Raw genomic sequence first — 24212 nt, 5'->3', positions numbered from 1 at the left:
GAGACGGTGATTTAGGAAAAGGAAAGAGTGTTAAAATAGGACCAGGATAAAGAACTCAGTCCACCCAGGAGCCTCCATAGATAAGGTGTTCTTGGTGCTGTGTCCGGCTCTGCATTTTCCATCTCCTGCGCCCCTGACTGGTCTCCTCTCTGCAGTTAAAAGAGTTCCTCTGTGGGCAAAGCTTGCAAAACCCATGGTGGCATAATTTCTGCTTGCTGCTTATACACACACATACACACACACACAAGCACACACACACGCGCGCGCACACACACAATCACGAGTGGTTTTCCTTCTTCAGAATGACTTCTCTGAAAGACGTAAAACCAAAAAGTGGACCCACCACTATAGTAAATGGGTCAAGTCACACAGCTCCCATGGTACTTGTGCCTTAATAGGAAAGAGCTCGGTGTTTTCACAAACACTCTGTCACTTATTTGCCTTTAGCTCAGGTTCAAAGGAGACCTGTGCTGTTCTGTGGCTTGTTCCAAGTCCTTTCTTTTTTAGCTTGCCTCTTGCCCCGTGACGTGGACATGTCGCCACATGCCTTAGGCTGTTCAATACTCTCATGCCCTCTCTGCAGTCACTGACCATCATATTTGAGTGACAACACAATCCAGGAATCCTCTCTCCCTCCTAACTTAAGAATGATGATGACCCTGGAATTCCTCTAGTCTGACAAAGAAAATTGCCTTTACCAAGAGGCCTCAGTGAGACTGGGACTTGGGGAGAGTTGCCAGATGATGACATAGTCTTCATAAATCACCATCAGTTTTGTCGTGGGTGGGTGTAATCATTTTGGATTCACACACATGCAAAAAATAAATGCATGAAAATGTTGCCCTGTGCCAAAGATCGAGAGACATTCCCTGATCTTAATAGCTGCATTTTTTTTTAAGTTTTAGTTTTTTAGAAAGTAGGTTGGTTGGGTTGCTGGGGAGGATATCCCACTACTGTGGGTTCTTCTTGGACTGAATAAGTAATCAAAAAGCATCAGACAGGTTCGTAAAGGAAAAATCAATTTAATAATGTGTGCATGGAGAATTTACATGGTGATAAATTCTAAAGCAAAGTGGGGCAAACTAGGAATATAGATCCTGTATTAAAGGAGCTGGGCATTAGGGAGAAAGAAGGGAAAACTTTCATGTGAGAGACAAAAAGGGGGTGACCTTGTCTTTCATCCTAAGAGTGAGCAGAGCTTTTCAGATAGGGAGAACATGCTCACCTACATCTGAAAGAGATGCCACCCTCCCCTGTCCCCAACAACAATATTTCTTCTAGGTCACAAAAAATGGGGAGCTGTGATCACTTCTTTCCCTTAGGAAAAGGGAAAAGGACTGAGATAAGGACATGGCTTCTCGCAGGCTCTAGGGCCTTCTCGGCTCTTAACTTAAAATAATCTGCTTTCTTCAAGTAATAGTGATAGTGACAGTGGACCTCAATTGACCTTAGTTCCCCATTCCAAGGTGACACTATCGGAAGAAGTTTACGCCACACATGTAGAGAAAGGCCGGATCCTTTTGGGGAAATTATTCTCACAAGTTCAAGTGTTTTCTGCCGCTTCATAGACTAAGTCCTGTTCAAAGACCGACTGTAAAGATGCCTTTAATGACAAGGGTTCCGAGAAGTCGGAACAAGTTCCGAGAAGATCCTTTTCAAGGTGCGGGGCTAATGCAGTATGTGACTCGTGTATGTGACTCACTGCATCCTTATGCTCTGAGCCCCTCTGCCTTCTGCCTGGCCTCTTCCCCCTGGATATTCCCCATAACTATGTGGGCCACAATCAAGACTATGCCCTAGCCCAGGAATCTCAAAAACTCAAGAGGTTATTACCCTCCCAGACACAGGGATGACCAGCAGTTTCTTTCTTTTCTGAGAGCTCTTGTAAGACCACCGGGGGTTGGGGGTAGAGTAAGAGCTGTGGAGAGTGATCTGAAAAGCCAGAGAGGATGCTTGGGGTGTTTTTTTTCCATCTTGCATCTTCTTTGGGACTGCTCTGAAATATACAGCATGCTGCGTTCTTTTATGAAAAAGTGGAATTTGGGCATTTGGAGGCTTGAAAAGAGGAAAGACCAGGAAGAAAGCTTAACAATTGCCCAGGGACAGGGTGGAGCCAGGAGGATGCGAGGGATTCCAGCTGAGAGCCCCCAGCAGCCCCTGCTTTTTCAACTCCTTTCAACCTTATTTCTTACCCACTCCCTCCTCCCTCATTTTACCCCTCCAGAGACTTTTGTGTTGTGCACATTTTCCCCTTTTGTTTCTGTGCTCCCCACTCCCACCCGTTGCCCCCCACTGGGTGTCCTGATAGAAATGGCACTCATGCATTTCCTTTTTGATTTCAATGGCTTATTTTGTCTTCCCTCTTTTTCTGCCTTCAGTCTTTCTTTTCTTTTTTTTTTTCACCCCCCTTTTTCTGCCTCTGGTCCCCTGAGAAAAAACGACCACCATCCCGCTGGGACAGGATGACGGTGCTGGGAGTGTTCCCAGTGCCAGCTCTCCCCACATCTGTGCGGCTTTTGTCCCGAGGCCAAGGAGGGTTTGGAATGGTTGGCTGGCAGCGTCATGGAGACTCACGGGAAATGAGGTCTGGAGAGAGAGGCCACAGGGAGGTGGGAGGGATGGCGAAGGGGATTTGGAGGCCTTGTTGTGGGAAGCAAACTGAAGGATACGTGTTACAAAAGACACATCATATATAATACAAGGACAGTCTTGATGTAAGAACCTGGGTGTCTGATGGAAGAGCCTCTGGAATGAGCTCAGGGCAATTCACTTGCAATTTGTAAAGCTCCACCCCTTACTGCCCCAAGCACTAGCTCCTCTGAAAGATTTTAGTTCTGCCTCCTTTGGTATTCCTGTCCTTCCTTAGCTGCTAATTCCTGTAGCCTCTTCACATATATTTTCTCTTTCCCTTAACTTTTAGTTTATTTACCATAAAACACTGTCTTTTTCAATACATGCCCCAATTATGGTTCTTTCTCTGAGAAAAATGTGATTGACTGGGGTCCACATTGATTTTAAAATGCTTCTCATTCATTCATTCATTCATTCATTTAAAAAAGTAAACTCTGTCCCATACACTTTTGAGGAAAAAAGTGTTATAGTAATACTTACTGCTGATCGTCGTTCTGAGTATGCTGTATGTATTAACACATTTTAATTCTTACAACAGCCATGCATGCTAAGTTTGCTTACCTCTGTTTGAGAGGTGGTGAAAACTGAAACAAAGTGAAGTTGTTAATCAAAACTAGCATATTATCAGATATGATTTCTGCCCTATATATTCCTAAAACACAGCAAGAGAAAGGAGCATGGATGGCTAATAGCTCACTAGATTATACTGGGCGACATGCAATGGCTGAGCTTAGACACTGTGTATGCTGTGCCAGCCACTGCCTCAAACACATTGTATTGACATGAAATCGCACAACAATCCTGAGAGATAAATATCTTTATTAGTCCCAGATTTACCAGTGTCTTATGCTGGGTTCATTGACAACTGACAGGACTGGGAAGAGCCTGGTCATCTTCTCTGTAAGTTTCATGGAGAAACTTACACCCAGCCCCCTTCAGCCAGGATTTCACAGTTGTGTTCTGATTGTGTTCACAGTTGTGATCAGCTGCAGCCTGGAGTGTAGATATTTTAGTAAACTCTTGGAAGATCAGAGAGTCAAGACTCTTTTGATATGTAAGGAATAACCCCAAACCTCTGCTGACAGTGTAATGGTATTCCTTCAAATTCCTTAGGGACACAGCAGGGGATAGAGTTACTTGTGAACTACCCACACCCCAAGCCAATTGTTGTCCACCAATACAGGTAGAAGGACTTCCGACTTTTTTCTTTATCTCTCTTCTGTTCTCTTCCTTATTAGTGTGACTTAAATTGACTTTCCAAAAAAGATAGATGCTGTTTTCTTACACTTTTTTTTTTCTTTCAGGGGAAGTTTTGTGGTCTTTGTTGCTATTTTTATTTATCTGATTCCTCCTCCCTAAACTGACTCCAGCACCACTAAGCAGCACAAACACTACTAAGAGCTGCTCCCAGTAGTTCCCGGAGAATACACATGGGGGAGGAAATGAAGTCTTGTCTTCGATGCCCCTGGCATTCACCTAGTTTCCTCCTCTGCAGGCCCCTCCTGGCGTGATGCAAACACAGGTGTTTTAAAGCAGGTATAAAAATTATTAGAAAATGTGCCTGCTAACGGCTCAGGATAGCTCCCTCCTCCTACCCATCGCTAGCCAGCCACCTCCCTTCTCTCTTGGATGCCTAGTCACTGACCAGTGTTCAAAATATCCTGCTGTGTGTGAGGATGTGTGTTGACTGGGGATAAGGAACGTTGGAGCTAATCACCCATCCTTCCAGAGCCATTCCCCAAACCTTTAACTGGAGTTTCTTTAGAGATTATTTAAGAGCAAAAACATCTTGTTCAGTGTCAGCGCTGTCCTCTTCTCTGTCACCTGCAGAGGCTTAGAAGTGAGAAGGCTCTGAGGAGCGGGGGCAGGCACAGGCATGCCCAGCTCACAGACCGTGTCCACTCGGGCCATCCTGGGCTGGCTGCGGGTACAGAAATTCTTTTCAGAAATTCTGAAGCAGATGGTCCGTGTCTTCCTGGGCCCCTCTTCCAGAGTTCAGACAGTCGCTGTGTTAGCACAGATTCAGTTGCTTTAGCCTCACCTCACTCTCCTGGAGGCCTGGAGGCCTGGAGGCCTGGAGTCTGGTTCAGGGACCCGCCCCAGGAGCTGCCAGTGTCAGCGCAGGTCTGTGCAGTTAGCCCTGAGGATGGGGCAGGGCCCCTCGTGAGGCTGGGCTGCTTGTGTTCGTGGAATTCCTTTTAAACCAGATGCCTCAAAAGGCTTGCTGGCAGTGACGGAGCACGTCGAAAGGACCTGTGGGGAAGGCCCGTTGGCCGTGCAGTGAGCCTGGACTCTTCAGTCCTTGCACCTGCCATCAGTTAACGAGTGGCTGCAGGTGCGAGTGGGAGCCAAGTGGCCTATGGCGGCCTCTTCCTTCACTGAAGTTCACATCTGGACTCGGGTGTAGCCCGTTTCGTCACGTCAGAGAACAGGTCACTGGATTATACTGGACGACACGCAATGGCTGAGCTTAGACACTGTATGCTGTGCCAGCCACTGCCTTAAACACATTGTATTGACTTATGAAATCTCACAACAATCCTGGGAGATATATGTCTTTATTAATGCTGAATTTACCATGTACCAGTAGAGACAAAGATTAAACAGACTTGCCCAGGGTCTAGTCAGTGGCAGGTTGAGCTGTGGCATTTTGAACCAAAGGCTGTCGGCCCCAGAGCCTCACTACTAGTCACCAAACAGTTCTGCTCTCACTGTGTCTGTGTGTGTGTGTGTGTGTGTGTGTGTGTGTGTGTGTGTGTAGAGGGGGGGGGCGTCATTCGTGTTTCCTTCAGGCCCTATAAGACTGAGGAGCAAAAATGAATGAATTCAATCTTGGTGGAGTTGTAATTTCTGATACATACTCGAGGACTGTGAAAATCAAAAGTATTCTCACACCCCAAGGGCTTAGAATAATTTCTTTATGGAAACAAGGCATAACTTTGAAAGGCGAGGGCTTAGTAGAAGGGCAGAACCAAGTCAGTGCTATGTGAACTGCAAGAAGAGAGAGGTTTCTTCCCTCCAGGGGGTCTTCTCCGGGGACCCTGTCACGGTGGGCCTGTGAAGAAGATTGGGAGATTGGGGCATGTGGCCAGGCAGGGAGGGCTGCGTGGTATGGGGAGAGGGGAGAGGACAAACTCATGGGGCTGGGAGAAGCTGAGAAACCCTTGGGTGCTTGTGCAGTTTAGCTTCTAGAAAAAACAAACGCAACGTTGGGACCAGTTGAATAAGGACTGTTCCGAGGGAAAGTCCAAGAAGCACAATTGGAATATTTGGAAGCAGGCGGCAGATGTGATGAATCCTGGAAATCGAGATGAGGTATTTGTCATAGCCTGTGCAGGCTCCTTATTTCCCAGCAGAGACCTGGTAGGAGGAAGCCTGTTTAATAGGCAGGACGGTTCCCCCTAGTTTTAATGAGCAGCACATGTGGAGGAGAGAAGGTAAAAGTGGGAGACTTAGCTCTTGGGTGACCGGGAAGAGTGTAAGGATCCTGTGACATCTATGGTTAGAAAGTCCTAACCTCTTCTTTCCTTTCCTTGTCATTAGTAATCACGCAGGTAAATTTTGAATAATAATGATATCCACCAATATGACCAGAGTCGTATTTTCAAAAACCAGACTATGTAATAACTAGACCCATGTTTGGTACTTCCACTGAATTTATTCTTTAATTCAAGTGAACTTTTAAGCATCTTCTCAGCCCAGGCTACTGCGGCAAGCACCAAGGAAGGACACGGGCTGGACAAGGTGCAGGACAAACTGCAAGAGGTTCTCAGAGTCTAGTTGTGGACACAAGTCAGCAGGTGATTATGATATGATTTAACAGGTGTCATGATAAATAAGGTGACCCCTGCATGCCCCCTTGTTGGGGCTGTCTCAATTTGGCTGATGAACGCTGTCACCATGGGTCACGATACCAAGCAAGGAAGCAGTAGGCCGGGCATTGAATGCATCTGGGGTCAGGGAGGGCTTGATGGAGAAATGTGTCTCGGTCATGCGCAGGATGGCTAGGGTCAGGGACTTCGGGGAGGCCAGGAGGAGGGCAGGGTGCAGAAGACAGGAAGGTGGTGGACATTGCAAGTCCTCTTTGCAGACTGCCAGTGGGAATGCACAACTCACAGAGCATTTCTTTTCCTAGCCAGGTATCTGAGGCCGCGGATGCTTGTGCATAACATTTCCTCCTGTTCTAGCAAGGGAAATATTATGAAAAATAGAATTTTACCTAGGTTCTAAAATTAAGGAGATTGGACTGAAAGATATAAATCATGTCTTGTGGGTTCAACATTATAGTTCCCAAGACCCCAGCCTAAATGCCTGTTGCTGGAAGAAACAAGCCAAGCCCACCTCACTGTCCACTCTCTGCCTAGGGGCCACTTAAATCATTTCTCACTTAACTCGATTCTCCTTGATTTTCTTCAACTTGATAGAAAGTTTCTTGAAGGCAGAAACTACATTCTTCCTTCGTGTCTCCCATTCTGTACCTGTTGGCTGGTGGCAACTGAAATAGGTCAAGAGAGATCTTGGGGAATCTTTCTCTTTTGTTTTTTCCTGGTACCCTGCAGTAGTGGTCATTTTACCAAATGCCCACCAAGCTTTCTAAGGCATTTCAATTATGCAACTCTAAGTTTTTATATTTATTGTTAATTTTTAAACTTATTTTTCATGGGCATCTTGTTTTCCTCTCCTCTCGTCTAGGACCTTCTGAGTTGTTGGATATGACAGACAGCGAAACGTGAGTGTTGAATTCCTTATGTCATTGTCCTCAGAACCCATGCAAGCCACATGCTGGGTAATTTTAATGTGAGCAATAAAAAGTCCACTTTCAATCATATTTCTCTCTGTACAGGCCTAACTTTCTAAATCAAATATTATGCAATTAAAATTGATGTCCAGTGTCATAAAGACGACATGCAAGGTTATTGGTCTTCAGTGTTTAGTGCTCCCTACTAGCGAGATATGTCTACAATGGTGCTTCGCAGACAGCTGAGACATCTAAATAAATGCACTCACCGTTGAATTTACCCATCATATCAGCTCTTTCTCAAATGGGGTTTGTGAGAAAATTAAACCCGAAGGATCTAATGCAGCCTTTGTAATAAAACAATTCTGCTGCATCTAGAAGGGAAGTCTGGAATGCTGAGTCTAGAATGGAAGAAGTCGTAGGCAGCCATGGAGAGCTGAGAACATAGGGACTCCACTCACTGCCATGTCTATGGTTCAGAAGCAGACACTGGTGGAAAAGAAAAGCCTTCCCTCAGGGGTGGCCCCCAACTGACCATGCTAGTTTAGCTTTCTTATTCTAAGGGCAGCAAAATAGCTATTACTGGGGCCTCCCTGGTGGCGCAAGGGGTTAAGACGCAGCCTGTGAAGCTATCCACAGCCACTGCAGCACGAGTTCGATCCCCGGCCAGGGAGCTACCCACATGGCACAGCAGACCTCTCCTGCCTTGCCTGCTGCTCCCCTCAGCAGAGTATTTTAGTCGACCTGCCTGTTCTGTTCCTCACTCTGTCTCTGGTGAATCTTCTCACCATCCACGCCTCTGGCCTGTACCCCAGCTCTTGTATGCATAAATAAATAAATCTTTAAAAGAGAAATAGCTGCTGCTTTCCATAGAGGACTAAGAAAGGCTAAACATCTGACTCGCAGAGTCTATGGAACCACAAGAAAAGTTCAGAGAACTCCAACAAGGAGTAAAGCTGGGTGGGGTGGGGATTGCCTGAGTAGGTTTGGTGGGGGAAGGTAGATGAGGCCAGAGTGAAGGGAAGGGGTGTAGCTATGAATTACTAGACACAGAAGAAGTTCCCGTTGCTCCACAAAGCTTGTCCAGGCACCGCACATCCTCCTGGCAGGGTAGGGACCCACTCAGTTTCCCTTCTCTAAGGACTGCTTTTGATTATCTAGGAAATGCTTTGTGTTAAGTGTCTTTTCAATTTTGGACCGAGAATGGGAATTTCCTCCTCCCTGACCTCCCTGTTAGTGAAGAGACAATGGCACTCCCCTGGCCTGCCTGCCGAGTGGCTGGCCTTAGGCCTGCTCTGGACTGGGAACAGCTCTGGCTTCTGCACTAAGTGCTCCCCCTGCTCCCGAATATCCCCTGCATCCCACCCGTTCCACCTGCTACTCACAAGGAATCTGGGGGTAAGGCAGAGTGGGTGTGGCCAGGAGATATTCCCCATAGGGCCAGAGGGGGGTCTGCCGAGCACTGTGTATGCAGTTGGGGGAGTGAGGAGGGTATGTGGTGTGGGTGCTCAGTGGCCCCCACCCCCTGCTACTCCTGCCATGCTTCATCTAGAGCCCCTCATGCTCTGAATAGATGCCCACATGGACAGAATTGCTCCCCAGCATTGAGACCCATTTGCACACACCGGCCTGTGTAACAGTGCCACTGAGTGTCCCCTGAACCTGACATCAGTAGTTTAAATGTGACCACTGAGCCCAGTCAGCCAGCACTGTTTAGGAAAGAGGCTGGCGTCAGATACTATGGTTAGTGGATGACTAACTCGAGGTATTTCTAGACTCCCTCACCCACGTCCCGACTGTGCCTGGCAGCCTTCACCCCCACCCTGATAGGAAAGAGGCCCTGGAGCCCAGCACATCGCAGCAAGGTCTCACACTCCTCTACCCACCCCCCTGCCGCCCACACCTCCACTCCCAGCCCTGCCCCCAGCTCCTCTATGGGTGGTTTCCCATTTCATCTTTGATTTAGGGGTGAGACTGCGCTGCACAAGGCTGCCTGCCAGCGGAACCGGGCCGTGTGCCAGCTTCTGGTGGACGCAGGAGCATCCCTGAGAAAGACGGACTCCAAGGTAACTGGCTGCGCCAGCGCAAGCATCTCCCCCCAACAAGATGGCCAGCGCCACGGCCTCCACTTGTGCCCGCAGCCAAGGCATCCTCTCTGTGCTTGTGGAAGTGCCTGGGGCTCTGGAAAAAGGAGGAAAAAATAAAGTGCTTATTTGGAGAAACTGCAATTTAAATGTATAAGCACAAAGGGAGGGTGCGTGTGGGCTGGGGGCTCTGTAAACCCCTGAGCTTGCGGGCCTGGAGGCTTCGGGGTTGTCCTCCCATCGGATGCCAGCAGCTGAGTTGAGGGGAGTGAGATCCAGAGCCCCAGGAGCAGGGTCCGGGACTATGTTGAAAGACATAGGCCTGGCTCCTGAGAAGCCCCTGGGGTTTTTCCTTCAGCGACTTCATGCAGCATCACCGAAAATCAAGACTGACATGGTGCCAAAGTGACTGCTGTTGGCTCCCAGGATGGTGTGGCCTGGCTTTGAGATGGTTACAGTCTTAACTCTGGTGCCTTTATGTCTTAAATGTTTTGTTTTCTTATATTTTCCCCTAAAAGTTAACCCCACAAGGTTGGGAGTTGCTCCTTTAGATAGATGCAGGAGAGTCACGTGCCCAGCCCAGCAACTTTCACACGCGGGTGTGCCATCTGCTTGACACCCAGGCACTGTGGCCTGGAGCAGGATCGTCCCCCACAACAAAAGTCCTGTCCCTCTGGGTTATGGGTGTTATACCTTCAGAATCAGGCAGTGAGAAGAGTAAGAAGAGGGACAGCTGTGGCAACCTAGGTCAGGAAAGGCCGCAGGCAGAGGTGAAGCATCAGCAGAAACTCTGGAAGCCAGATGTCAGGCTGCTCCTGGCGTGTTCACTTCACAGAGAGCACCAGGGGAAGGCTGGAGAAAAGGAGGCGTTGTAGCTCAGTGACATTGACCTGGGGCAGGAGAGAGTGAGAGAGAGCGAGCCAGTGTGAGCCCAGTGCAGGCCACTGAGGTCCCGGCTGCCCAGTGCCTCCCAGGCCATCACACCACTAAGCACAGCCTGGATTCTAGCGAGTCTGCTACATGATTAACTGCTCACTGTGATATTCTCCAGGTGATATTTGCACCCAGGTGCTTTGATATATAACCTGACAGAGAAACACAAACCAGGGCGGGCCAATGAGTTGGGGTGGGGGTGGCCTTGCTGCATGCACCCCGTCAGTCAACAGCAGGACAGATGCCTGTTTATCACACAAAAGGCTGGTCTTGTACTCAGTTCAGATCGTGAAAGGAGGCGCAACGTGAAATTGAGGGGTGAATACAAACTGGGCAGCAGAGGCCGGCAGCCTTTTCTGTGTTTTTGTTTCTGAATCAGATAAATGGATTCAATGTCCTTTAAAATTCCTTCCTATTTTTGTCATGTATTTATATGCTTTTTCCCAAAATGCAAATAACTTTATTATTTTAACGATAAATATAGCGCATTCTAACATAGAAACTTCTAGTAATGCAGAAAAATACAAGAAACAAGAGTTGTTAGAAATCCCACCATCTAAATGCTGTTAACATTTTAATGATCTCTCTTCCCATTTGAGTGTGTCTGTTCTTCTGTCTCTTTTTAAATATAAAATCATACCACACGTGCTATTGTGATAATTAAAGTTTTCGCTCCACATTGTGGTCTACAGATTTAACATATGCAGTAATATGTTGTGTTTCATCCTTTTTAGCAATTCTTTCATTTTTCCACTCCGGAATTTGATGTAGGTGGAAGTCAAATATGATAATTATGGCCAGATCTGCTGAAATATTTTTAGTGAGAAGCAGCATCTTGAGAATTTCTTTTGATAGAGAATAGCTCCTTAAAAATCAACTCAGAAGTCAACCTGGTCCATCTCTCTGAGGATTTGGAAGTGAGAATTCCAGCCTCATTAATACTGAAGTAGAAGCGAAATAATCTCATAAACAAATGGAATAAAAATTATAGCAACTTTAAACTAGTGATTAAAAGTCAATTCCCAACTAAAGTCGAATTTTAGAGTCCAGAGCTCTTGTTATTTGCCTTGTCTTCATCTCACACACCCTTGCAGGCCACTAAGAGCAGCTTCATTCAAGCCCACACCATCCATGGTGATCGCTGACAGGGAGGCCGAGAAGTCTTTGATAATTTTTGTAAAACTTACGGGTGGAGATTTTCCTTTGGTACAATGGCCATGCCTCTCCCCTTTCCTTAGAACTTAAGATCACTTTTAGATAGATACAACTATACCCTTGAACAAAAACTACAAGCTTCAAGGAGGGTTAAGTAATACCTATAAGCCTTTGAAAGAATGAAGACCCTCCCTCCTCCTACCATGGACTCTCTCATTGGCTTCATCTCAAGTGTGTGTGTGTGTGTGTGTGTGTGTGTACATATATCCACATAGCATTGTAGTTGGCTGCAAGAAATCATATGATTGTTCAAAATGACCATGTGGAACAGTTACTGACATAAAAAGTCTGATGTACTACTAAGCGAAAAAATACATTCTATAACAGCATATATATAAATATAGTTGTGTCTTGATAAAAATAATAGCGTTCTCAAAAGACAAAATACTTACTCGATGAAAGGTTAATGGTGGTTGTTTAGCTTAGTGGAATTGTTGGTGAGTTTATTTTCTTCTTATGCTTGTCTACGTTGCCGAAATTTTTAAAATCAGCCTCCCTCACTATTATATAGACAGCGAGCAGCTCGCTTTTGGAAAGATGGGATAGCTCCAAATGGGGAGAAGTTAGTGAAGTTTTGGGATCCTTTAGATTGTTTACAACCATCTCTTCCTCCCATTCTCTGCTTGTTGCTCCCCAGAGATCAGCACACTGAAAGAAACCCTAAATGACACATCCAAAAGCCTGTTTTCCTATTTATTCATATCCACCCCCACACTTCTTCCAAAAAGCATCTAGGTTCCAGAAATCTCCTTGCCACATTTTTTTCCTGCTCAGACTCTGTGCCCCTCCATTTCCCTAGATGCCAGCCCCCGTATCAAAAGAAATACGTCTCTGGAACTTTCCTCTCACGCTCGCTCAGTGTGATCCTTGTATCAGATAATGGACTTAAATGTGGTTTCTGGGCTCTTAAACAATTAACATGGAAAGATCCTTCTTTGGGAATTATCTCTGTTATTTCATCTCATCCCAAGTGTTTGTGTCTCTTTCCTTCCCATTGTTACCTACAGGGTAAGACACCTCAAGACAGAGCACAGCAGGCGGGGGACCCGGATCTAGCCGCTTACCTAGAAAGTCGCCTAAACTATAAGATCCTTGGCCATGAGGACCTGGAGACTGCTGTCTGACCCTGGTAGCTGGGTAAAGAGAACCTGAGCAAGCCTATCACCTGTGCCCGCCCGGCGATGGGGTAGCCCCCCTGGAAGAAGCTGATGGAATCCATGTACCTGTCTCTCTCCTGCAGGAATCTATCTGGGACCATGCCACCAGTTTTTAAGGGCTACCAAAATGTACCCGAGAACCGGATAGCCCGTGAGGATGAAGCAGGGTACCTGGGGATGTGTGGAATACGAGTTCCACAGAATTTGATCCTTACTGCTTCCAGCAAGTAGCATGAACTTCTGTGTTCACCTGTATAATTTATTTTAAAGATTCAAAGGATGTTCATATAAATGGTACCAGCCCCTTCTCCCCTCTGCCTTCATCCTCGCCCGGTACCGCGCAATTCTACTGCGACCCCCCCACCCATTCAGAAAATAGGATACGAGTCTCTTTACATCCAGCCTTTGAAGACCGCAAGACTGTCTGAAGGTCTTTTAAAAACCCTCTGGATGTCCTGCAGAAACAGAACTGTCAAACCGCTTCCTTTCCTGAGTCTGACTCCACCCAGACTGCTTAGTGACGGTTTGCATGTCTTGCCCATCCACAGTCCCTTTTGATTTTAGAGGGACTGGGAAGTCCACGTGGGTCATGCTAGCTCGTGTGCTATATCTCTGAGGTATGGTGAGGTGGCATGGGAGTTGTCTGTGCTCACAGGGACCTCAGAGAGGTAACCAGGGCTCGGCCCAGGTTGCGGCACTGTTAGCTGTCGCCCTGCAGGGCTGGCTCGGCTTGGGCTGTCTGCATAGCTCCGCACTGCCTGTGCGTAGCCATCTCTGCCTTTTGCTGCAAGAGAGATGAGCAAGAAATGAAACAAAGGCCCATGGCTAGTTGGCCGAGCAGCTCAATTTTAAGTGCTGCTTAAATTGCAGAGCAGAAAACCATGTGTGGGAACTGTGGTTACAGGAAATGCAGCACTATGACAGCGTTTACTTCCAAACTTTGAGTAATAATAGAAAGCAGGCTAATCGACATGAAATAAAACAGCAAAAGCAAAAGTAGCAACATATGTCAAAATAACACAGTTAAGCAAGAAAACAGTCTTGCTTGGAATTGGAATGTGGCACGGAGGCTAATAAGGATAGACTCTTGGGGACGGTGGTGAGAGGCAGCGCATTTTAGATTTTCCTTCTTAGTTTTGGTTTTCATTACCCCAAGCCAGCCTTGTCTCCAGGACAAAGCCTTGTTTTATGAGTTCCACTGCCAGTTTCCAGGATGCCTGGATCTTCCTGACGGATGCCTCGCCTTCTACTTATCAGGTCCAAGTTGGCATCTAACCGCACTGTGGCCCCGTTTTCATGGATGGGGTAGTCTAGTATATTCTATTCTCTACTTCCCTGACTATAGTTCTCAGTACAAACCACTGTGGGAGCCCAGCCAGAAATATCTGCCTGGCCTTGAAATTGCACTTTCTAACCCTGCCACAGATCTGATGGTCCTCACGGTACCTCTATTTGGGACTCTGTGATCACTAAGGTATCAATGGGAAAAGTCATCTAGCTTTGGGTGAAAATGTCAACTTGACTTGGGTATACATCAGCGTGAAAATGGGTGACCAAGGGTTTCGTTTCAGACTGGAATGGGTGTCCTCCGAGCTTTCTGCCCTTTGCTTATGGACACAGGCAGAGTCCCTCCCCTGTTCCATTTCTGCATGTGAACCTGAGCGGTCCTTTCTCAGAATTTCATTTAAATTCCAGTGATGCCATGTTGCTTATTTGAGTCACATTTTGATCAGAGATCACCATGTTGAAAGAATACGTGCTGTATTTCATGAGAACAACCTCTCAGTGGATGGGGGCTAAGTCTCCCCTTCGTCTTCATCAAAATCAAAAGTTGAGCGTTATTCCTGGTTGCAGGAGGTTGGGTTGGCTGTGAGAAATCTAGTTCCATCTGTCAGTCTTAGAAATGGAACTAGCTCTTGGGTTTTACAGTGAGGAAAGGAGGGACTCAGTAGATTGTTTCCAGAAGCTGGAAAAAAAATATATTCCAGAAGAGTTTAATCACTGGGACTTCTGCCGGGAGTCTTTCAGTTGGTAGGACTGTCAAGGAGATGTTGTGATGACAGAAATATAATCCTTAAAACAGACTGAATCTGGCTTTGGCTGGTGCCTTCCATTCCTAGATGGAGCCAAGCATTTGGACACATCGTCTGTCGCCCCTCTGTCATTGTTGGGATGAAGGATCTATTTTTTTTAACCAACTACCATCTCATATTTCCTGGGATGCTTCAAAGCAGCTCAGAGAAAATTTAGGGATTAGGTGGCTATGGGCCAATTCAAATAACTCCAATTGAAGTCACCAGTAAATCCCTGGTATGAAAATAGATGAGGTACTGATGACTGGAGGCGTCCTGTTACATTTGGAAATCATTCCAGACCAAGAAAAAATAAAAAAAAAAAAGCATTAGAGTCAGTCCAACATTATTGATGGGGAGCAATATTTGACCAAGGCAAATCTCTCTTTGAAAAAGCAAACACCTCCAGGACCCAGCCTTTCCAAAAATGAACATCAAAAATAAGCAAAACCATTACATATTTAATGGCTTCAACATTCAATCTACTTCCTGTAGCACATTTCTTTTTTAAATTCATCACTGCAGGTGACAGTCTGGACTTTCAAAAGATCACAGGCCAGATGCTCCAGGAGTTCCCCACTCAGCTGAGGTAGAAGGTGTTGTTCCCTTTAATGGGCCACCAGGAAGAACAGGAGCAAATGGTCTCACCCTGCTCCGGAAACTCTCATAAGTTTAATTTAAAAGACATAAAACTGCAAACCCATAGAAATATCATTTTCTGCAAAACCTACCGAGACAGAACTGCAAAGAGTAGCTGCCTCTGCTCACCTTCTTCTGTGTTTGACTCAGCAGAGCCTTTTGTGTGCTAGCCTCATTTGCTCTGGAATTCCATTTTTAGATCAGGCTGGTAGAATGGAGAGTTGTGAAAAGACAACAGTACGCAACCTTAAAGGTGGTCAGTTTTGAAGCCTGATATTTCAGGGTTGCACATTTAATGAAGTGGAACCCAGCAAAGCTCTGCTTTGTCACATTCAAGGACTTGATAAAGAACAGAAGTCAAGAAGTAAATAAATACCACAGTTGGGAATTTCACTTTGAGGGTTCTGGTTATCCCTGCAGAGGCACTAACCCGAAACCAGTGTGATTTCTGAGACAGCATGGGGCTGGCATTTACATAGACATAAAATTAGTGATGATTGATGGAAAATCTCACACACCCAATTGCTCCTTCTCTTTTCCTAATGCCTGGCCTTTTCAATGCTCAGCAGATCTGTTTGTGTTGAGAGATACTCAACAGGTAGTTAATTTTCATTTGGACCTGGCAAGAGTTTCTTTGCCTAAAGGATTTTTGAAATTTACTTACAAGACTCCTTACAATACCCGTGTCTTAGAACATGTGGGACAACAGTTTCATTTTTCTACTTGTTGATTTTATTTTTAATATTTAGAGTTTTCAATCCTAAAAGTAGAACATGCCTCTTATAGAAAGGGCTAGCACCACATGTTAAGTATCACATGCGAAACCAGGGTGGGTGTGCTGGTGTGGTGTCTGTGGTCACACTCCCCAGAGACAAGCTGTGTTAGCACTTTCTACGTTGTTGCTTATACGTTATGTCAGAACATTCCACATACACAAGCCCTCCATATATAGAGATGTATTTATCTCCACACATATATGTGTATGTAGACTATACGCACATATATTGCATAGGATTAAAACAAAAGAAAACATCTTAGAAGCGTGCTCACCATCTGTATATGTATAATAACACCCACAGGCAAAGATAAGGTAGCAGAGAATGTTCCTGTATTCTTTGTAGTTAACACTGTTATTCAGCTCAGTTCTCTTACTGCTGCTCTTCACCTGCACATGGCGTTTGCTCCTGCCTGTGCCATAAAATCCCTCACCAAGAGGTCTTGTGATTATTTCACTTTCCACAAAGCAGAAATCTCCCTGAGCCCAGAGACTTGCCTCTGTTCTTTTGGGATCTCAAGTGGAGAGTTCCTTCTTCTGTGATGCTTATACCACTTACAAAGCTGAGTTTATAGGATGGTCACTCAGGAGGTTGCCTAATGATATTCCATTTAGGGTAAACTCCTGCCAGGAAGGTGTAGTAACTTGGATATGGACTGAGGTATGAGTAGGCTGAGGTATGAGACTGAGGCTGACTTCTTGCCAGTAAGAGTAGGTAATGAAATCACTAAGAGCAGCTGAATATTTTATTCAGTTATGCTATTTAAAAATAAGAATAGATTATTGTTAACATGGCTCATCTTAGCCATCCAGTAAAACAACTAAAATTGCCCTGATTGAATGGATTCTTTTCATTTTCGGGGGAAAAAAAAATGTCCATTAGCTTTCTGATTAATCCTTGACACTTATTTAGTACAAAATAGCTTCTGCTCCAGGTCTTGATAGAACTATCTCTGCATCTTTAATTTCCCCGTTCTCTGAACTCCATATTCAGCTGATTGTAAGTGCTGTGTGGTTTTTCTTTACCAAGATGCTCCAGTTGACTTTGGTTGCTCCCCTTTCCTGGTCCTCACTGTTGTTCATCCCAAGTCCCTGCAATATTCTGACTGTGGCAATTGTCCTGCTTTTGGATCTCCTGCCACCTTCAATCATTTTGTCATAGAGCTGCCAAAATCTCCCCTAGACTTTGTGTTCATATGGATCAAAATGAAATTGCCCTCCAGGACAGGTATTCATTGTGCCCTTTATAAATCGGTGTCCTCTTGTCTTGGTCATTTCATAGCATTACAAGCCTTATTCTGAGAAGTCATGTACCAGATAGGTTTAGTCTTTGTTTTTCTAAGAAATTTTCTAAGACATTTCTAAATTTCTGACCGAGTCATGCCTTGAGAACACACACTCTTGGTGGCTTCTATGTTCATGTTATCATCAGTGTGTGTCACCCTCTCCCCACAAGTCCCCTGGAAGTAGGGAGGGATGGCTGGATTGTGTATGTGTTCTACCCGGTCTCCCTCCCCCTACCCCCAGCTGGCTGTGGAGGTCAGGCTGTCTCGCCACAGTTGAATGAGGAGCCTTAATATGGGAGCTAAGCTGGGTGTCATGCCTTTGATGACCTGCTCTCCCAGGACACCAAGAGTCACTGGACTGACCCCCGAAAAGAAAGCAAAAACATTTCCTAGGCTTTTCCAGCATTGCATTTTTTAAGTGGAGATTTGAATATTAGATACTATCCTCATGGTGGCTCTATTCCAGAGTCCGTTTTTGTGTGTATGCAATCATTATGCATGCAGTGCCGTCTTCATGAATCAGTCATACGTTCATGTATTTAACCACCTATTGAAAAATATATAGTTATCTCTTGCTCTGCTGCAGACACCATACTTAGGTTATAAGCATGAATGCAAGATATAACCTCTTGATATCATGGAACTGGCAACCTAGGAGAAAAGACAAATTCCATGTGATAAGTTCTGGACAGAAGAACCCAGGAGACTAGGCGGGCTCACACCGGGGGTATAAGTCAGTCCATGTTTGCCAGTCACTCTGTGAAATCTGAAATGGGAATATGAATATGATGATGAAATTATCTTTTGTATTTCCTTTTCCTTGGAAGCTTTGTACTGTTCTTAAAATATATTTGAAACCAAGACTTTAAGACAGGAACACTACTAAAATGAAAGCTGAAATTCGTTTCCTTATTTCTCAAGGACAGAACTAGAAGCAATATGCAACAGTTGTAGTGGGTTTTGAGTACATGTAAATCAGGAGACTACATATTGTCCAAAAGTGGAATGAAATGGATTTGTAAACTTCCAGCCCCTGGGAATCTTTGAACAGGCATCACACGATTACCTTAGAGGTGTTCCCATTTGATGTGTGTCATCTGAGGGCCTGCTTTAGATCCTGGGAGGTGTAGATTCTTTCTTTCAGAATGACTTTGTGGAAAGCAGGATTACATTTAAAATTTTATGAAAATCTTGACTTTTAATCTTTAAAACATCACTTCGTCATGAGAGCCTTTAAAATCTTGGGGAGAATGACCTTTCGTTATCACCTATAACCTTTGAAAATCAACTTTGCATGAATTAATAAGCCAGTGAAAAGAAAACATACTAAGAGTTATAACTTTAAGCCATGTCTGGAAGCATTATGGATTTTTATGAGTATCCTTAGGCTCTCATATAAAGTCTTATTAAAAAAAATCTGTTTTGCAATCCATCCAATATAAAAAGTGCTGTGATTTGATATTCTTAGAATTAAATGTAATCTAATATAACCACAGAAAAACTGCCTAAAAGATATTTGGGAGCCAAGTAAATGTACATGGAAGGCAATTAGGGAAAGCACTTTTGCTGCTGGCATGATAATTGCAAGGGAAGCCTTCCCCAATGGAAAGAAGAAAGCAGCGGCCCTGGCTTCCCCATCCATTTTCCCCTAAGTTTCAACATTTGGAGCCAAATGACATCTGAAATAAGACTCTTTGGTGGAGGGAGCAGCCGAAACTGTCATGATTCTCAATCCTTGAGGGAAGTACATATAGTTTTCAATAGAAAATTGCTTAAGCAACTCAAATCTATACTGTTTATTCACTATAATTTCAATATTTATTTTAAAATTTAGTGCTTTAGTATTTGGATGCATTTTGACATTTCTTAACTTTAACACCACCCTACCAGGTGGATAATGCAGATGATACATTTTAGATAAATACATGGAATCTCAGAGCAGTGACTTCAACTTGCACAGATTTGTGTAGTAAATGGTAGAACTGTAGCCAGAACTAATCTCTAGAAATTACAGGCTAACATGTCTGCAGTAGATATTTTCTAAGGAAATAATTTCCACTATTGCCTTCTTTCCCAACAATCATTTAAATTTCCATAACCCAGAAGGCGCCTCCTTGGAAAAAAATATTTTTCTAAGATCCCATAGCAAGAGTTGATTGTAATGGAGGGAGAATATGAAGTAAAAAACTCAAGAGATTTTGCTCTCAAATAGAGATTTATCACGTTGGATATATTTCAAGAAGAGAAAAAGATCAAATGTTTTGGTACCAGGGGGGGTTTAGGGGGGTGACGTTCTGGCTGCTGATTCTCTGCATTTAAAATCATTAGTACTGTTTTCTCTCTTTGGAAGTCACTCCTGGAATGTTTTAGAATGCTGTACCTAAAAGTGTTGAGAACATTGCCATTGCTCTGAGTTTATGGGTAGGGATGCAAGACCAAGCTGTCATCAAAGTCACTGGCCAGAATTCTCACACACCTACAAGAAGTTACACTGCCCTTGAAATAGAACGAGCAAAAGATCTGAAATCTTCCTCAGTGCCAAATCTGTTTTTACAAAGCATCTATATGGGCAGATCAGTGACTATGTAGAAGTGAAATGTTTGATCTGGAAAGAAGGCAAAAGTGGTTTCGGAATAGAAACCTATTCTGTGAAGGAAGTGATTAAGTTGATCTCGAAGATTCACATTCTATAGGGCAAACAATTTGAAAAATGCAATGAGGACAGAAGAGATCAGGACCAGACATGAAAAGAGGTGACTTTATGACTTAAATAAAGATTTAATTTTTCCTCAACATTGTATCAAGGAAAAATGGATTAAATTTTCTTCAAAAATAAAGCAAAGTTAGTGCTGCTGGTGTTTCTTCTAATCTTTAAATGAAAATATGAACAAGCGATTTCAGGGATCATGTAAAAGCAATTACTTAATTGTGAGTGAGCTTAGACTAAGTATTTCTCTGGTATTTTCCAGGTTTAGATTTCTATGATTTTTTAGACTGGAGCGTAAGTCAATTAGAGTTACTTCTTTTCTCCTAAATTCCTGCCATATAGAAAGCATTGAAAGCTTTTTCGTAAAAACTCAAGTCATTGCAAATATATCCCAGAGCTTTTAAAAAAGTAGGTATTTCATGACCTAAAAATGTTTGCTTTGTACGCATGCACACATACACACACACACACTCATACACACACACACACACACACACACTGCCCATTGCTAGCCAGTTCCAAAATTTCTTGAACAATATATCTACTAAGACAGAATAGTCACAAGTTCAGAAATTAAAAGCTTAGAAATCACAAGGTCAGAAATTGAACAAAGGGTGTAATATCCACTTTCCTACTTTCTACACACATTTGTTGTTTTGTTTGTGTAGTGGGAACTGGGATTTGAAAGGACAGGATTTCTCTGTATTTTCTGTAATAACGAGACATGGAGGCAATGTCTATTACTAATCATCATTAAGTGATGAGTTGACACTAACCTCACATCACTAGGCCTGTGGCTCCGTAGTGTTTCTGTAATATGTGAACTCTAGTTTTAATCTCTCACCTTTCCTTCTGTATTCATAAGGCCTGAGCACCTAGATCTCAAGTTGTCTATGTGGGGGAGGAATTCACTCTTGAGCCAAGTCTTAAGAAATGGGCTTATTATTGGAATCTTGCTTGGAAAACTACTTCCACCATCTCCCTCAAACCCCTGGAAGCGCTGAGCTACAGGAGAAACAAATGATTCTCAAGCGTAGAATACTATGACATGCAAGTCTTAATTCAATTGCTGTGACAACCCCCAAATAGAGAACTTAGCAAACTTTTATGCTCATTAAAAGCAAATTCAGAAGGTGTAGAAAAAGATTAAACTTCCTCAGAGTGGCTTCAAGTAGTATCAGTTGTGAAATTTTTAATCTCTGCAACTTAGAATTAGGTTATTGTGGAGCAGGGCGGGGGAAATGGTTCTGCTAGTAGAACTTTCTCAGAGAGATTGCCAGAGGACTGGGTTATTTTCTGAAGGTGTTTCCCCAAGGGCTCATGGCAGGTCAGACTTGTCCATTGCTTCATATTGGTCTATGATAAAATTTGAGAAAAATGAGGACAGTTTAGGGAGTTCTTCACAAATCTAAATATATCCAATCCTTGTAAATTCTGAGGCTAAGGCCTTCATACTTTGGGGTTTATATATAACCTTTACTTTTTAAAAGAAATCAAAGTGAGGAGAGGTTTATACATTGCCTTTTGTTGTAAAATTAAACAGACGATAGCCATAAATTGGTGTACTTTTTTTTTTTTTAAGTTTTAAATGTATGGGTAATTCTCTCAAATATTCTGGTGAGATTTATCATGTTTACAAGATGTTTTGGCTTTCATATTTACTACACCTGTTTTAATGAATCCAAATGGTTGCTGACCTTTTGGGGTTTATTAATAATCACATTTTCAGTTGGCTGCTCCCCTCCCCTAGGGTTGGACCAAGGCTCTCAGTGCAAACCCAGTTCCCAAGTTAACCAGAACCTACAATGATGTTTGCTGACATCTGATTGAGAGCTGGGAAATGTGGGGTTTTCACCATCCCAAGGAATGAGACTTGGAAGCTTTGTAGACAAAAATATTCTAGAACAATAGAATATTTTGTAGAACACATCTTTGAAAAGTTAGGGTCCAAATTAGTCCCAATAAAAGTTAGCCATGTTGGCTTTTTTTAGCGTGTGTGTGTTTTAATTACTCGTGGTTAAATGGGCAACCATCAATCTGAATGTCATATGGGTCATGGCTGATTCAAAATAAAGCAAGCCATTTCTGTAAGCTAGGGATAGAGGACACTCTCGGTTCCATAAGAATGGATATGTTTCATTTTAAATCTGATTTCTAAGTGGGAAAGTTCCCTGGATATCCAGATCCTTGGCCATGGGTAGCCACTCTCCAAGGCTGCTTCTGTCTGCGGAGTTATAGTCACACTATAAAGGGCTCTTTCATGATTTCTGATTCTGCCCTATGACATCTCAGAGCCATGCTTTTGCAAAGCTGCCAGCTAGCAGGTGGAATTAAAAAAAAAAAAGTAGCTGTGGCAGTAGGATGATGAAGTTTTATTTCCAGGTCAAGTGGGATCCAGGTAATATGAAACGGCGGGAGGGAGGGAGGGTTGGGTGGGATGGGGAAGGGGAGACTGGAGTTTTTTGTAACAAAGTCATAAAGTATTTTTCCCTAATTTTCTTGCATTTCCTATTTATATAAAGTATCTTGATCACTGTGTTGCTCTACAGAGATTTTCAATGGAATTAATTTGAGAGATTGAATTAATCTCTGAAAAGGAAATTGACTAGTTACAGTTACTTTTTGGACACTTTTTCTGTATTGTGAATTGTGTGGAAATGTACAGAATAAAAATTAAGAAATATAATTAATTTCTTCCGTGGCTGGCTGTTAGATGTCGTCGGTGTGGATGCTGTCCATAACAGTGGTTAAATTAGATTTTCAAAATCAGAAGGTAAGAAAATAATTGGTTGTTAAGGCAGGCAGAAACTAAAAGGATGACCAAGAACTTTGGGGTCTATTTCCCCATTTGAAAATAACTCATCCCCTGAAAGTTTAACTTTAGGATCAGAAGCAAAATGGCCTAAAATTATACCTGCGAGAAGAAAAATGTTTTCTCTAAACGGACCTTCATACAATGAATGATTTTTCCTGAATAATATTTAAGTCAAGGCTTAGTGAGATTTTCCTTTGTTTCCAGAGTCAGGATTTAAAATTAGCGACGCACTACTATCCTCACAAATTATGCAGAGATTCTTATTCAGGTTTCTTTAAGGATTCTATTACAGAATTGGCTTGAGGATATCATGTATGCAACAAATGACTTCGTGCAGACAACTTCCAGATTGCAGGTCCTTCAAGTGGAGGAAGAAAATACAAAAATGTGTGTGCAAACATAAGTATGTACATTTATATATGTGTATACATGTATATATAACTACACACACATACATACAAACCAAATGTAAAAACTCATGTTCAGTGCTACTGAATCTCTCCGTGACCCCCAGTTTCCCAACATTTATTGAAGGCTGCAGAAATTTATGGCTTGAAGAACTTTCTTTAAGTGTTGGAGTCATATTAGGATTTAAACTTTGAACTAGCTTATTTTATTTCATATAACCTAGACTTTATTTAAAGACAGAAATCATTCAGAAAACTCCATTTAGCAGAATGAGGTTATATTTCCAGGCGTTCCCTAGGAAGGCCTTCTCAAAGTGGGGTACTGGGGCCAGCAGCGTCAGCACCATCATTTGGGAAATTATTAAAAATTCAAAATCCTTAATTCTATCCAGTATCTCTGGTGTTGGGACCCAGCACTGTATGTGATTCTGATGTGCGTGAACACTGGAAACCACTGCCCTAGATGTCATGCAAGAGGAATGAACCGTTCAGTAAATCATTTAAAAATATTCTGGCAGAAAACAAATGCATGATTAATATGATTGCACATATTGATGATGAAGAGTCAGAAGGAAAAAAGAGTAAGAGAAAACCCACAAATGAAGCTTGAGTTACTCTTTGATTTTGTCTGTTTTGATGCTGTGAATCTGGTTATTTGTTTTCTATTACTCTTTTTTTCCCGTACCTATTTGCATTTTACTTATTTTTTTGACAATTTATTTTTTTAAATTTATTTTTTACATCATTGTTCAT

At 43.4% G+C, this 24212-nt stretch overlaps 1 protein-coding gene across 2 annotated transcripts in view; it reads left to right on the top strand.

The window, feature by feature from the left end:
* DGKI (diacylglycerol kinase iota) overlaps positions 1-22641 on the top strand; it is a 377484-nt gene extending 354843 nt beyond the window's left edge. For both annotated transcript variants that reach the window (XM_054692700.1, XM_037514044.2), the window contains 3 exons: positions 7324-7360; positions 9336-9435; positions 12609-22641. In XM_054692700.1, coding sequence (XP_054548675.1) covers positions 7324-7360; positions 9336-9435; positions 12609-12725 — 254 coding nt within the window. In that variant the 3' untranslated portion in view covers positions 12726-22641. The remainder of the gene's footprint in view (positions 1-7323; positions 7361-9335; positions 9436-12608) is intronic.
* Positions 22642-24212: the final 1571 nt, after the last annotated feature.

This window comes from Talpa occidentalis, unplaced genomic scaffold (genome assembly GCF_014898055.3).
Source record: "Talpa occidentalis isolate TD23 unplaced genomic scaffold, MPIMG_talOcc4v2.1, whole genome shotgun sequence".
Classification (NCBI taxonomy): domain Eukaryota; kingdom Metazoa; phylum Chordata; class Mammalia; order Eulipotyphla; family Talpidae; genus Talpa; species Talpa occidentalis.
Note: the sequence above shows the minus strand (reverse complement) of the source record. Positions and strands in the feature narration are given on the sequence as shown.